Here is a 15,081-nt window from a genome sequence, read left to right as displayed (position 1 = left end):
CAGAAATGTAATTGTTTATTTCCAGCATTCAGAAGGACATTCTATGGGCCACATATCACACAGTAAACTACCTTTTCACCACGCAGAAAGTTTTTTTTTTAATTTGTTTTTGTTCTATACCATTTCTGAGGGCTTTAATAAAGATAGGTATAGAAAATTAGCTTGATGGGTTCATACTCATACAAGAGGGATGAGGGAATTTGCCAAAGCAGTAAGAAGATATGAGTAGGATATAAGCTAAGCTTTTATCTGGGCACAAAGATCTGAGCTCTGAGAAGTCTGAAGTCTCAGTGTATTCTATTCCACCACAGGCCCTTCAGGAATTAGGACAACAGTTCAGGTTCATTCTTTAATAGTGGCTCAGCAAGAGGCTGAAATTTTGATAAATCAGGCAACAATTCCACTGCTCTCCACTGTCCCTTTGCCCACCAATTAACCTTGTTTCTTCAACAACATATTGTTAGAAAGCACATATTGGCAGAACAAAGTTGTTTTTTTCAGGGCACTTAGATTATTCTATATGCACTCATAGGCTTCTGGAATGCAAAGAGCAGTATAGAACACTGCTTTTCTCCTGATAGACAGGGGACATAGAATAGATTTTACTTGCTTACTATAAGTAATAACATAAATAATTTCTAGACTATTAATTATACTCCAGGCATTGCTCCAAGTTCCTTGTATATAATAACACATTTAATCATTTCACAACTTTACAAAGCAAGCTAATTTTAATCTCAGTTGAAAACTGAGTTTTCAAAGAGAGAGTTTAAGTAACTATTCAACAGCTGGTCAGTTCCAGGCCTCTGACTCAATAGCTCATATTTCTATAACACCATTTGCTCTATGAAATGCAAACTATGAAATAAAACTAAGTTTACCTGTAAAACTGTACCCTGATGTTAACCACAAAACTCAAAGCAAGGGAGCTTAGAATAATGTCTTTTAAATGAGAAATTTTCAAGTCCTGGGAATATTAGAGGCATGGGAAGAGAGGCACACAATAGGCAGTTCAGATGTGCAATGTCAGTGGCTCTAGCCTCGCCTTAACAGCTGAAAGGTGAGCACTATAAGTAATACAGGGTTCTTCTGCAGCACAGTTGTTACCTGAATATTGAGACTGAGATTGTGAACATAGGCCAGGTGTGTAAAGACCCAGGGGTGAGAAGACATTTGCCAGCAATGACATAATGCTGGTGAGAATTCTGAAGGCAGTTAGCAATGTGGTTGAATACAGTGAGGAAATGAAGACATTTTTTTGGTGATGGGGGAAAAAGAATTATCAAAATTGTGACTAGGACATCAACTTATTTTTATTTTTTATTTTGGAACCAGGGATTAAGCCCAGGGGTTATTCACCACTGAGCCACATCCTCAGCTTTTTTATTTTATTATTTTTTTAAAATTTTGAGACAAGGTCTTGCTAAATTGATAAGGCTGGTGTTGAACTTGTGATCCTCCTCCCTCAGCCTCCTGAGCTGCTGGGATTACAGGTCTGAGTCCCTGCACCAGTTTAGGACAACAAATTTTAATTCATCCCAAAATTTGTGTGTCACCAAGTGAAATAAGTTTCTTTCCCCTATCTAACTCAGAGCAAAATAAGTTATGCAATAAAATACCAGGAAACAGAAGATCAACAGATTGCTTTTGCTCAGTGTTTTGGTTGAAATTTTACAAAGAACCGTCTCAGAAGATAAACTCTGGTTGCCAAACTCAAGTGTTTAAATAGCATTGGGAAAATAACTAGATGAGTTTTGAAGACAAATTTAAAATAGAAAAAAGATTGTTATATCATGTATGGCATTAATAACGCACTGTTTCTGTTTTTCAAACTTCTCTTATTATTAATTCATGTCTAACAAATTTTATTTTGAGCCTAGAAAATGAGGGATATATTTCCTAATGATCCTTTTGATTCAGGAATCATTAATACTGGTAAAAATTCCTGATATTAAAGACATTTTTTCTCTTCTTTTTTCAAGCTTAGGGCATAAAACTCTTATATATACAGATAAGAAAACCTAGACTTTCTTGTCATAATTTGAATGAAATAACTGAAAGGGTAAAGATTTCCTAAACATGAAAACATTTCAATGATGTTACAAGTATATATCCATTAAGTGTATTTTAATAGCATACTTGAAATTAGAAACTACAGGCATAAAATAATATATGTTGATGATATTATAAAATATATATATTCATCACTAAACTTTATTATTCTCCATGGACTTAGTCTTATGAGGTTAAAAAGGTAAATAATAAGAAAATGTTTAGTTCTAACTAGATTGCTAATATATATTTAAACAGTATTCTGCCTTTTCTCTAGTGATCACAACACAGGAATGGGAATAGGCTTACCTTGATTTATGCTGATTTTAATTTTTAGCCCTTTTGTAATCAGTGGCTTGCTTTTATGGATTATAACCATAAGCATCTATTAATTATTTTATTATTTCTTTAATTTCAAATGACCAGTTATGAAAGATTTTCTTTATTCTATAGCTCCCTCTTTGGTGATTAGATCATCAACATGTGAAACACATGATAATATGTAAGTTTTACACATAATAAAATAAGACTAATGGGGAGTATTCTTTTTTTTATTTTTTGTGTATTCACTCATGTGCTCCAGGATTTATTTAGTTTCTTTGATGTTCCCAGTGATAATACCAAGTAATGTTGACAAGAGAATGAAAAACAACAAAATTGCAAATAATCTTCTGCTTAGACCTCTATAACAGCTATAACAGGTAACATCTTTCCTTTAATCTTAAATGTTATTTATTTATTAAAACTCTATTATTAAAGTACATTTGCATTTTATGAATGTTTCACTTTTATAGGTTTTGCATTTAACACTATTATACAAACTCAGGTAAGACTTTTGTGTGGAAATTCCCAATTTTCTTTTTTTAAATTTTATTGATTCTTTTTAGTTATACATGACAGTAGAATCCATTTTGACATAATTATAAAAGCATAGAATATATCTTGTTCTAATTCAGACCCCAATACCTCTCCTTGCCCTCCCCCTAGCCATGCTCCCTTCCTCCTACTGATCTCTCTGCAGTTTACCCATAGTTATTTTTAAATTAATTTCTTGTGGCCATATATGATGTTGAGGTTCACTGTAGTGTGTTCATATATGTGCATAGAAAAGTTGTGTCAGATTCACTCATCAGTGCATAATATTTCTTTCAATCATTTCTTTTAAAATGATTAAACTAATGTTTTCCATATTTCATTGTTGACCTGAAAAAGGCAAAGATAAAATACTGCAGAATAATTTTCCCTTTCCAATTACCAATGTTCCTTTTATGTATCTAGCCAAAATTTTTCTTAAAGTGAAATAAATATCGGACTATTAAAACAGTCTTGGTGGGCTGGGTCTGTAGCTCAGTAGCAGAGTGTTTGCCTAGCAATTGTATATAAGGCACTGGGTTCTATCCTTTGCACCATATAAAAATAAACAAAAAAGGCATTCTGTCCATCTATAACTACAAAAAAAAGTCACGGTAAAATATATCAAGTCAGCCAGGCACAGTGGCACACACCTGTAATCCCAGCAGCTAGGGAGGCTGAGGAAGGAGTATTGCAAGTTCAAAGCCAACCTCAACAATTTAGTGAGGCCCAAAGCAACTCAGTTACTCAGCAAGACCCTGTCTCTAAAATTAAAAAAAAAAAAAAAAAGTTAGGGATGTGGCTCCGTAGTTAAACCCGCTGGGTTCAATTCTAGATTCCAAAGTAAATAAATAAATAAAGAGTATTATTTCACCTTGCTGATTTCCATACACTTTGCATAATGGATTATCTTTTGAAAAAACTAATTTTATGAATTATATAAGTGACATGAAATAAGACTATCTATTTTAAATTCATAAAACTGCGAACTGTGACTAAAATTTACTTATAAGCTAGAATTAATGTAAATACCTAGTGATATTGCATATTGAAAAAGCAGCTATGATTTAGAGATTATCATAATTTATATTGTGTTATATATTGTAGAAATATATACATGATTTAACTATTTGAATATGATATTTATAATGAGAAATTATTTGTCATGCTAATAGCCTTAACTATATATAAGAATACTTTAATTAATTCGATATTATTTTTATTTATTATCTAGGAAGAATGATTTCCTATATAGTTAATGGATAATTTAAAACTTAGATCATCATCTGCTCCTACTTTCAATTTATTCAATTTGAAAATATAATGAAGTTGACAATTTCCTAAGTTTGTGATTATTACTGTCAAATATAGAAAATCTGATTGTTAGCCAAGGTATTTTTTTTCTTTTTGGTGATAATTTTTCCACATCTGTTGCTCTTATTGTATGGTTTAATCTTCCTTTTTATTCTCTTCAAGCAATAGCAGTATTTATTTCTATACTCCTCAAAATATGCCTGTTTCCTGAGTCTCTGATAAATGTACATTCCCCCACTTCTGACATAGTTGCTTTGTATTTTCATGAGTAAAAATAGTTCAAACATGTTATACCTGGTAGAAATGGCTGGACCATGTAAATTTGGTTTAAGAGGCAGGTAAAATGCTTTGTAGAAAGTATTTATAATCAGGATAATAATCCAAAATGACAAATATAGGCAGTGGTGAATTCTTCTCATAGGACTAAACTACACAACACACCTTCTTGTCAAAGACTCACAGAATATATTGGGGTGTGCAATTATATGCTCATATCAGGACTGCAACAACTTTGAAAACTAATTTGTGGTAAATGTAAAAGTGAGAATAGGAATGAGGAGAAGAAGAGGTAGAAAATATGTGGTCTTACCTCCACCCACTCAAATTTAATTGTCAAGACAATTAGGAAAGATTAATGTTGACTACTCAAGAATGAATTCACTCTCCTTACTAGTTCCTGGTTCTGTGTATATATGTGAGCAAGCTGAATAAAGAAAATACTGATGAATTTATATGATAAACATAATTTAATTCTGTAGAAACTTGATGTAAGACTTCTAAGAAGTCATTACTTACCAAAGTCAATATTTTAAATTTATGTTTAGAACACAGTGCATCTGGACACCTTTCTAAATAGTTTAATTCAAAAGTCTCATAGTTCTCTATTAAGTTGCTAACTTATAGTGCATGTCTGTTTTCTAATTCCCCAGACTTTGGAAAATAATCTGCGAGAGAAGAATGCAGTGGATTGGGAGAGTCATGATGGTTCACATGTGGCTTCCTCAATCAAGGAAATGGTCACAAATCTGAAGAGAAATTTTCGATAGTAGAAGTACTCAGACAGATGGAATAAGAACTACAGCAGACATTTAGCCACAGAAAGACTGAAATGACGAAAGGGAGAGTAACATTTGTTAACATACTCCAAATGATGGAGATTTTACATAGCTTTCCTAATAAATTTTATCCACAATTAGAATGCATATAACATTAAGTAAGGACATGATGAGAGGGGAGAAGAGAAGATGAGAAGGTCAACTTGGAGATTTAAAAACAAATTGTTGACAGAAGTAACTATGGAAACTAAGAATAAGTGAATTCTTGAAAATATTAAGGTGCAGTCAGAGAAATGCAAATCAAAACCACCCTAAGATACCATCTCACTCCAGTTAGATTGGCAGCCATTATGAAGTCAAACAACAACAAGTGCTGGCGAGGATGTGGGGAAAAGGGTACACTTGTACATTGCTGGTGGGACTGCAAATTGGTGCAGCCAATTTGGAAAGGAGTATGGAGATTTCTTGGAAAGCTGGGAATGGAACCACCATTTGACCCAGCTATTCCCCTTCTCGGTCTATTCCCTAAAGACCTAAAAAGAGCATGCTACAGGGACACTGCTACATCGATGTTCATAGCAGCACAGTTCACAATAGCAAGACTGTGGAACCAACCTAGATGCCCTTCTATAGAGGAATGGATAAAAAAAAATGTGGCATTTATACACAATGGAGTATTACTCTGCATTAAAAAATGACAAAATCATAGAATTTGTAGGGAAATGGATGGCATTAGAGCAGATTATGCTAAGTGAAACTAGCCAATCCCTAAAAAACAAATGCCAAATGTCTTCTTTGATATAAGGAGAGTAACTAAGAACAGAGTAGGGACGAAGAGCAGGAGAAGAAGATTAACATTAAACAGGGATGAGAGGTGGGAGGGAAAGGGAGAGAGAAGGGAAATTGCATGGAAATGGAAGGAGACCCTCAGGGTTATACAAAAGTACATACAAGAGGAAGTGAGGGGAAAGGGAAAAATAATACAAGGGGGAGAAATGAAGGACAGTAGAGGGGGTAGAGAGAGAAGAGGGGAGGGGAGGGGTGATAGTAGAGGATAGGAAAGGCAGCAGAATACAACAGACACTAGTATGGCAATATGTAAATCAATGGATGTGTAACTGATGTGATTCTGCAATCTGTATATGGGATAAAAATGGGAGTTCATAACCCACTTGAATCAAAGTGTGAAATATGACATATCAAGAACTATGTAATGTTTTGAACAACCAACAATAAAAATTAAAAAAAATAAAAAAAGAAAATATTAAGGTACTTCCTATATGATAGCTTCTTTAACTCATATCACAAAACACTGGGTCATTTCAAGGGAAAAAATAGGCAGCTAAAGCCATTTGACAGTCTTATTGATTTGAATTTTGGAGAAATGAATGATATTTACCATAGGATATTTGCCCAGAATATTTTAATCTTCATCTTGAAAAATGCTGTGTTACAGGTCCTTCATACTATAATTTAAGTCAAAATATTTATTGTTTTGACTTCTGGTAAAAAGTATCTGACCACTATCGGTTCAATAATACTTTATTTTAACCTTTACATATTTCAATGTTTACCTTGCCTTGACGTTATTAAGATGGTACCATATACAGAACATGTAGGATTATGCTTAGGTTTGAATTCTTTAATCTCAATGGAGGTCTTACTTCCTTAAAATATAGAGATCATAATTGGTCATATTCTAGAACTTAATAAACTATAACACATGGTTTTGTGTTACCTTGTTTGTGATTTGTTTGATGTAAATTACTGTTGCTTCTGCTTCTGGTACTTGTGGTGTACTATAACACCCAGACCCTTTACACCCTATTCAGAGATGATTCTAAAGTATAGTGAATTGCAGAGATTCCCCACAAGAATTTTCCTTTGGAGGGTCTGAGCTACTCTATTCAAAGGATTCAAATTCTTTTTCCTCTTCTTCATCTATCTGGTCCTCTTTAAGGACTTTCTCTTTGATATGTGTTTAACTTTCACCAAGGCTGCCTTTGATATCTCTTTTAACTTGATTTTACTTGGAAACAAACAATGGGTGGGAGAGATAATGATCATTCACAGTGTAATTGCCCCAGGCTTGGCCTCTACTCTTGTGTATATCCTGACATCAACCATTCCATATTTGCGTAATTTGATCTTCGGATAATACTCCATGTTATTCTCTCTGACTACTGCTTTAATCTACAAGTTTCTTTTTATTTATCCAAGGTTTTTCTCTCTAATGTCTTCTGTAAATTTAGTTCATTTGTTAAATGGGTTTCAGTGTTTACCTGGTCTTGATCAGGTTGAGGAGGCCTCAAATTAGTTTCGAAAACATATGCAGAATTATGCTGAGGTCGAAGTCCAGACAAACTCTTCTGTTCTCTGAAATATTAAAAGGATAAAACACACAATAAAGATAGAGCAGTTGCTTAATTGTCTGTAAATCACTTGTTTAATGAACTTTTTTGACAATACAGGATGTTTGTTTGAGTTTTAAGACTGTAACCATGAGAAAGCAAAAACGGTAGTTAAAATTTGTGGGAAACTTAACATGAACTGACTTTATCCAAAATTTTATTATAAAATACTTTTAAGCATATATCAAAGTTGAAAGAATTTTACAGTGAATGCTCATATATATTCCACCATTTTTACGATACTTGTTTTAAATGTATCTGTTCATCTATTCAACCCTGGATCCATCCATCTTATTTTCATGCAATTGAAAGCTAATTTGAGACTATTTCAAAAGAGTTACATTATCTTCTTTGAATACTTACAAAAAGTCTAGGAGTTAATTATATTTTGAAGATGAGAAACCTGAGGCTGAGATATTTTAAGAAAATTCCCATAAAACACATAGTGATTCATGAGCCCCACTCTTAGTAGTTTGATGAATTTTACTTTATCCATTATACTAAGCAATATCCCAGAGTATGTTTGGATTCACTTTGTCAAGTAACAATTCATAGAATGGTGGAGAAAATACAAAGGAGCTCAAATTAAAACATATTTAATTGGAATAAAATAAGGCAGCTCAATTTTTATTCAATAAGCTTATAAATCAGCCCAAATTTTTGGGAACACTTCTATTATCTTGATTTATAATCAAGCTTCCCATTTTGCTTATTTTTTAATATTTATTTTTTGGTTGTAGTTGGAAACAATCCCTTTATTTTGTTTATTTATTTTTATGTGGTGCTGACGATCGAACCCAGGGCCTTGCACATGCTAGGCGAGCACTCTACCTCTGAGCCACAACCTCAGGCCTTTTTTTTTTTTTTCTTTTTATTGGTTCTTGTCATTGTACATGACAGTAGAATAAATTTTGGTATACTTATACAAGCAAGGAATATATCTTATTCTAATTCAATCCCCAGTATTTCTCCTTTCCTTTCCCTCCCCCAACCCCTGCTCCTTTCCCTCTACTAATATTTATGCTATTTACCCAGTTATTTTTTTAAATTTCTTGTGAATGTACATGTTGTTAAGATTAACTGTGTTATATTCATATATGTACATAGGAAAGTTATCAGATTTTTTCTGCTCTTTCCTTTTCCCATCTCCCCTCCCTTCCCTTCATTCCCTTTTGTCTACTCCACTTTCTATTAAGGAGGAAACTACCTAAGGGATCCACTCAGTCACAGCAAGTCAGTAGAAGTGAGAGAATTGGAATAAAAAAAAAACTGTTGTAGAAAAGAATGGCAGCTATTATAAAGTCAAACAACAATAAGTTCTGGTGAGGATTTGGGGAAAAAGGTATACTCATACACTGCTGGTGGGACTGCAAATTGGTGCAGCCAATATGGAAAGCAGTATGGAGATTACTTAGAAAACTTGGAATGGAACCACCATTTGACCCAGCTATCCTTCTCCTCGATCTATATCCAAAGGACTTAAAAACAGCATACTACAGGGACACAGCCACATCAATGTTTATAGCACCACAATTCACAATCGCTAAAATGAGGAACCAACCTAAATGCCCTTCAGTAGATGAATGGATTAAAAATGTGGCATATATACACAATGGAATATTACTCAGCAATAAAAGCGAATAAAATCATGGCATTTGCAGGTAAATGGACAGAGTTAGAGGAGATAATGCTAAGTGAAGTTAGCCAACTCCAAAAAAACAAAAACAAATGCTGAATGTTTCCTTTGATATAAGGAGGCTGATTCACAGTGGGATAGGGAGAGGGAGTATGGGAGGAATAGACAAACTCTACATAGGGCAGAGGGGTGGGAGGAGAAGAGACAGGGCAGGGGGTTAGCAATGATGGTGGAATGTGATGGACATCATTATCCAAAGTACACGTATGAAGACATGAATTGGTGTGAACATATTTATATATAAAAAGAGATATGAAAAATCGTGTTCTATATGTGTAATAAGAATTGTGATGCATTCCACTGACATGCATTTTAAAAATAAAAGCAATTTAAAAAAGGAAAAGAAAACTTTGGCATAGGAAAACTACAAAAACTAGTTTTAGAGTGTTTACAAGTATGTTTTCTAATTAAGATGATTCTTTACTATCTCGGGGGGTTATCAATCTATGTCAAATGGTGACATGAAATTCTTCAAATTGATGTAAACATATAAAATTTAATTTATTAGCACTAATATTATATATATATATATATATATAGTGCTTTAAAGAACATGGAATAATGGTATGAAAGAATTATGATTTTGAAATGACAAAATGGAGAGTTTTTCTCTCTTCCCTTAGAGACAAATATCTAAGGCTGTTCAAACTAATGACTTTATTATAAATTGCAAGCCTATTCTTAGGCATTTGAGGCTAATAGTAACAGACACTTTAAATTTTAAATAAATATTTCAACCTGTTCTTTTAATACATAGAAGGTAACATTATCTTGTCACTACTTTAAACTTGATGCCAATTTGAATTAACTGACATAAAATTTAGGAGATTTTACTCTATTGGTACTTACACATCATATCTTTATCATTTTAAGGCCGTGAAAAGTAAAAAGAGTACAGTTTACTTCTAAAAAAAGAAATAAAGGGAATGCAGCAGGGCATTGCAGCTTTCGAAACACTGTTTTATCTAATTAGATTTCATAGCATACCATGGACCTAGTTCTAGTATTCAGATTTATCCCTGTGACCTTGGCCAAATTTTAGATCTCTTTGGATCTCAATAATTTTATCAGTACTTAGTCGTATTGTTGAGAGGAATACATCGATTGTTAAATGTAAAACATTTGCAATCCAGACTGAAACACATAATAAACCCTCAACAAATGACTGCTGCTCTCAGTATTATTCTCACCCTCTATGTGAAGTGAATAGTCATGATTATAACCATCCCTACTTTATAGATGGAGAAATTAAAGCCCAGTGAGGTGAAGAGACTTACCCAAGATAGAATAAGATTACAGAGAAATCTATTGGTTTCCTCTTTCCATTTCTGTCATTGCTGCTGGGATTTGGGACTAAATAGGAAGTACTGGCACAGCAGCCTCCCTCCCCTCACCCCGATTCTATATGTACGCACATACTGCCTAGGTGGAAAGAAAGCATTGAGATAAGACAATTATTTTGTGAATTACACTTGTTTTTTAGGTTTTTATTGCAGGAAAGGATTTCCCAGTTTTTGCTCTATATCTATATCATGAACAAAATATGTCTAGTTTGGCAGTGTTAATCTGAATTTGCTAGAATTTAGTTAAATGTTGATGAATATGAGAGAACATACCATTTGAATACTTGATCAATGGTATTATTTCTTGATTCGTTTGCTGATCTCACAAGAGATTTCCCATTATTTTCAGTGGTATTTGGAAATTTCTTACCGGTTATTATCTAAATTCTTCTTTGATTTCTTTTTACAGTAGTGGATTGTCTGGATTGTCACACCAACTATTAAAGCCAATCCTATTCCAGGCAATGTTGCTACTAAAATCAGATCCAGGGTATTCCAGAGCTGGTCACATTTAGCTCCCATGAACCAATAGTTTCCCCACCGGCCTCTGAAGTTTGGACATCTAAAGATAATAGAAATAGAAAAAGCTTACAAATTAGGGGGAAAAACACATTTTGACTCCTCTGAGTGAATCCAACATTTCATTGTTATTCAACCATGAGGTTTCTCTTTAAGGCCCTCAAGAGATTTGTTGTCCCATTTTCCACTTGAGCAAGCATTCTAAAAGTACAGTTTTAAACACATTGAGTCAGCATGTTGAAAGCTGTCAGGATTTTCCAACCATTAGCTAATGAAGATGTGGCACTTAGTTACATCTGAAAAAGAGGTGTGTGTGTGTGTGTGTGTGTGTGTGAGAGAGAGAGGGGGGGGGAGAGAGAGAGAGAGAGAGAGAGAGAGAGAGAGAGAGAGAGAGAGAGACTCTCAACCAGAATGGTTTTCTCAAGGCTACTTAAAAAAATATCCACATTTACCCACTGCTTATACCTTATACCTTTGTTAACTGTGGATGTTCTATATCTATTATTGGTGCTATGAAAAGTGTTCAAAGCAGCTTAAGCTACCAGTTCTATAATTGCAGGCTGAGTGTCACCCCCCATCCATTCATACAGAGATGAATGCAGGTTTACATACTACTTGCCACTCTATAGCAAATGCAAGAAGAAACATGAGAAGGTGAGAATATGACTGCCCCCATTTTTGTCATGACTCCAGATTTTGCTCCTTTATTTCACAGAAATATATATATATATATATATATACACACACACACACACACACACACAGCCATGGAACTCTGCAAATAAAGCCAATTTTTTTCTCTGGTACACAGACTAAAAACTGGCATGGTGTATATTCACATAAAAATTTCTATAATTTGTATGAGTGTATCTTTTCCCCCACATCCCCTCCAATACTTATTATGGCTTGTATTTTTTTTAATATATTTTAGTTGTTGATAGACCTTTATTTTATTTATTCATATGTGGTGCAGAGAATTGAACCCAGTGCCTCACACATGCCAGGCAAGTGCGCTACCGCTGAGCCACAGCCCCAGTCCTGAGCCTCAGTCCCAGCCCATGGCTTGTATTCTTGATAATTGCCATTGTGACTGGGGTGAGATGAAATCTTAGAGTAGTTTTGATTTGTATTTCTCTAATTACTAAAGTCATTGAGCAAATTTTTCATATATTTGATGACTGCTTATATATCTTCTTCTGATAAGTGTCTGTTCAGTTCCTTAGCCCATTTATTGATTTGGTTTTTTTTTTGGTATTATGTTTTTCCAGTTCTTTATATATCCTGGAGATTAGCACTCTATCTGATGTGCGTGTGGTAAAAATTTGCTCTCATACTGTAAGCTCTCTCTTCACCCCAATGATTGTTTCTTTTGCTGAGAAGAAGCTTTTTAGTTTGAATCCGTCCCATTTATTAATTATTGATTTTATTTCTTGCACTTTAGAAGTCTTGTTAAAGAAGTTGGGGCCTATCTGACTATGCCGTTTTGATTGGTATAGGTTTGTAGTATATTTTTGAAGTCAGGTAGTATGATATCTCCAGCTTTGTTCTCTTTTGCTCAAGATTACTTTGGCTATTGTGTTTCCATATGAATTTCAGATTTTTTTTATATTTCTGGGAGAAATTTCATTGGGATTTTGAATTGAAAGTAGACTGTAGGGTAAAAGATCTTTTTCCATGGAGAAACAAGGAGAAAGATCACAAAAATATTCAGTAATCTAGGCAAGAGATGATGACAGCTTTGGCCAGGATGAAAGCAGTGAAGATGGAGATGAGAAGTGGTTGATTTCTGTTATCTTTTTAAAGATAACCAATAGGATTTACTGAGGAACAGTAAGTGGCCAGGCATGAAAAGGAAGAATGAAGGATGATTTCAAAGTTTTTGGTGAGAAAGACTGAAAATAGTTTATGGCAGTTGTGGGAATTCAGATGTTTTTTGTACTTGCTTATTTTGAGATGGGTTTTAGATATACAAATGAAGATGGTGAGTAGGCAGCTACGTCTCTGAGTCTGGAAGTAGGAATTTTCCCACATAGATGATATTTAAAGTCATAAGACTGGATAGATAACCAAAGGAGAGAGTGCAGATGAAGAATACCAGGGACTGGGATATTGTAGCATTAAGTACAAAATAAATCATAAGTAGACAGTGAAGTAGAAGGAAAAAATAAAACATAAAAGGGAATGTTCTGGAAGCCAAGTGAAAATTCAAGGAAGAGAACACAATGACCAATGTTAAGTGCTGCTGGTGGGTTAAGTAAGATAAGAACTGAAAGCAGTGAGAAGAAATGAACTTACATTTGGAGCCAATTCCTATTCTGGGAAGTTTATATATTTTATCCTATTCAATTCACACATCAATAATCCTGGGATGGATGTATATATATATACACATACTATATATATATATATATATATATATATATATATTTCATAAATATTATACATATATTAAAATATATAAAATATATAATTATATATATAATTGTTTTCTATCACCAGTATGAAATGAAATTTTATATTGAATACATTTATTTTTAAAATTTGATTATATTTAATTACATGTAAATATTTACATTGTAAATGTAAATATTTACATTGATTGTGCCAGAATAACTGTGAAATATATTTATTTTTAAATGACAGAAAAAATTGTATTTATCATGTGTAACATGATGTTTTCAAGTATACAAATATACATTGTGGAATGGTTATATCTAGCTAATTATGATATGAATGTCATCAGAAAGGTTTTTTTTTTTGGTGAAAGCACTTAATATTCACTTTCTTGGTATTTTGCATTAACTATATTCGCCATGCTGTACAATTGATCTCCCACTTTCTTGGTATTTTTCATTAACTATACTCACCATGCTGTACAATAGATCTCTTGAACTTATTCCTCCTATGTAAGTGTAATGCTGTATCCTTTGACCAACAACTCATAAGTAGTTGGCCTTTTTATTTTTGCACATCGGTATGTGTGAACATTGGTTGGAGGATATATTAACTGTCAGAACCAAAAGTACATATTGGACATGTGTTCTCAGTTTTGCCAATGTTATTAAGTTGTCTATCTTCAAATATATTTTCAATTTGGCTTTTTTTACTTTTTTATTTGGAACATCTGTGTGTTCGTGTATGTACGTGTGTGTATGTGTGTGTGTGAGATCTGTGTGTCATATCATGGATAGTGGTGGTGGTATATGTGTCTTTGGTAAATTTAAGAAATGTTATTAAAATATTTTAAGATTTTAAAATGATTATGTCATATAGTTTGATATATTTAATCCTGATTTATTAATGTCTAACTGATTGATAATGTTAAAACAACTGATCCAAACCATATATTAAATATATTTAGTAATAAAAATTATCTTGTCACTATGTATGGGTCTAGCTTGACAAGATTGCAGCCAACTTGAGTCATAACCACCATGATTGCTCCAGATTAATCTTATTTTTTCCTACATAGTTTCCTAGTAAACTATAATTAGGCAAAACTGTTAGAGTGGTATGGTAAATTTTACAACTGAACTCTGACTCCTGGAATGTGTCTGAGTATGTATATTAGCTTAAGATGAACCATGTACATCCAATTAAAATAAGTTCATTTTTGTCTAACCTATGCCCCTCCTTCTGATCCAAATTGAGTGGATCCACTTGGTCTTGCTGCAGACCAGGTCCATGGTTCTGTCATTAAGTCCCCCAATGCATTTCACTTTATGCAATCTGATTTTTGTTTTCCTCTCTTTCCTCAGTCTCATGTCACCTTGTATCCAGTATTCACATATAAGAACTGGGTTATTTTGGAAGAATTGGCAAGCCAGTGAAGAAGAGTA

At 33.5% G+C, this 15,081-nt stretch overlaps 1 protein-coding gene across 1 annotated transcript in view; it reads right to left on the bottom strand.

Annotated features, from left to right (window-relative positions):
* LOC124079701 (uncharacterized) overlaps window positions 1-15,081 on the bottom strand; it is a 75,643-nt gene that overhangs the window by 45,963 nt on the left and 14,599 nt on the right. Inside the window, exons 3-4 of the mRNA XM_058572931.1 lie at window positions 11,094-11,285; window positions 7,508-7,649 (exon numbers count right to left, since the gene is read on the bottom strand). Of these exons, the coding sequence (XP_058428914.1) occupies window positions 7,508-7,649; window positions 11,094-11,285 (334 nt within the window). The remainder of the gene's footprint in view (window positions 1-7,507; window positions 7,650-11,093; window positions 11,286-15,081) is intronic.

Source organism: Marmota monax, unplaced genomic scaffold (genome assembly GCF_021218885.2).
Source record: "Marmota monax isolate L192 unplaced genomic scaffold, Marmota_monax_Labrador192_F-V1.1 WCK01_AAM20220418_F8-fsc00176, whole genome shotgun sequence".
Lineage (NCBI taxonomy): Eukaryota > Metazoa > Chordata > Mammalia > Rodentia > Sciuridae > Marmota > Marmota monax.
This window is presented reverse-complemented; position numbering and strand designations above follow the sequence as displayed.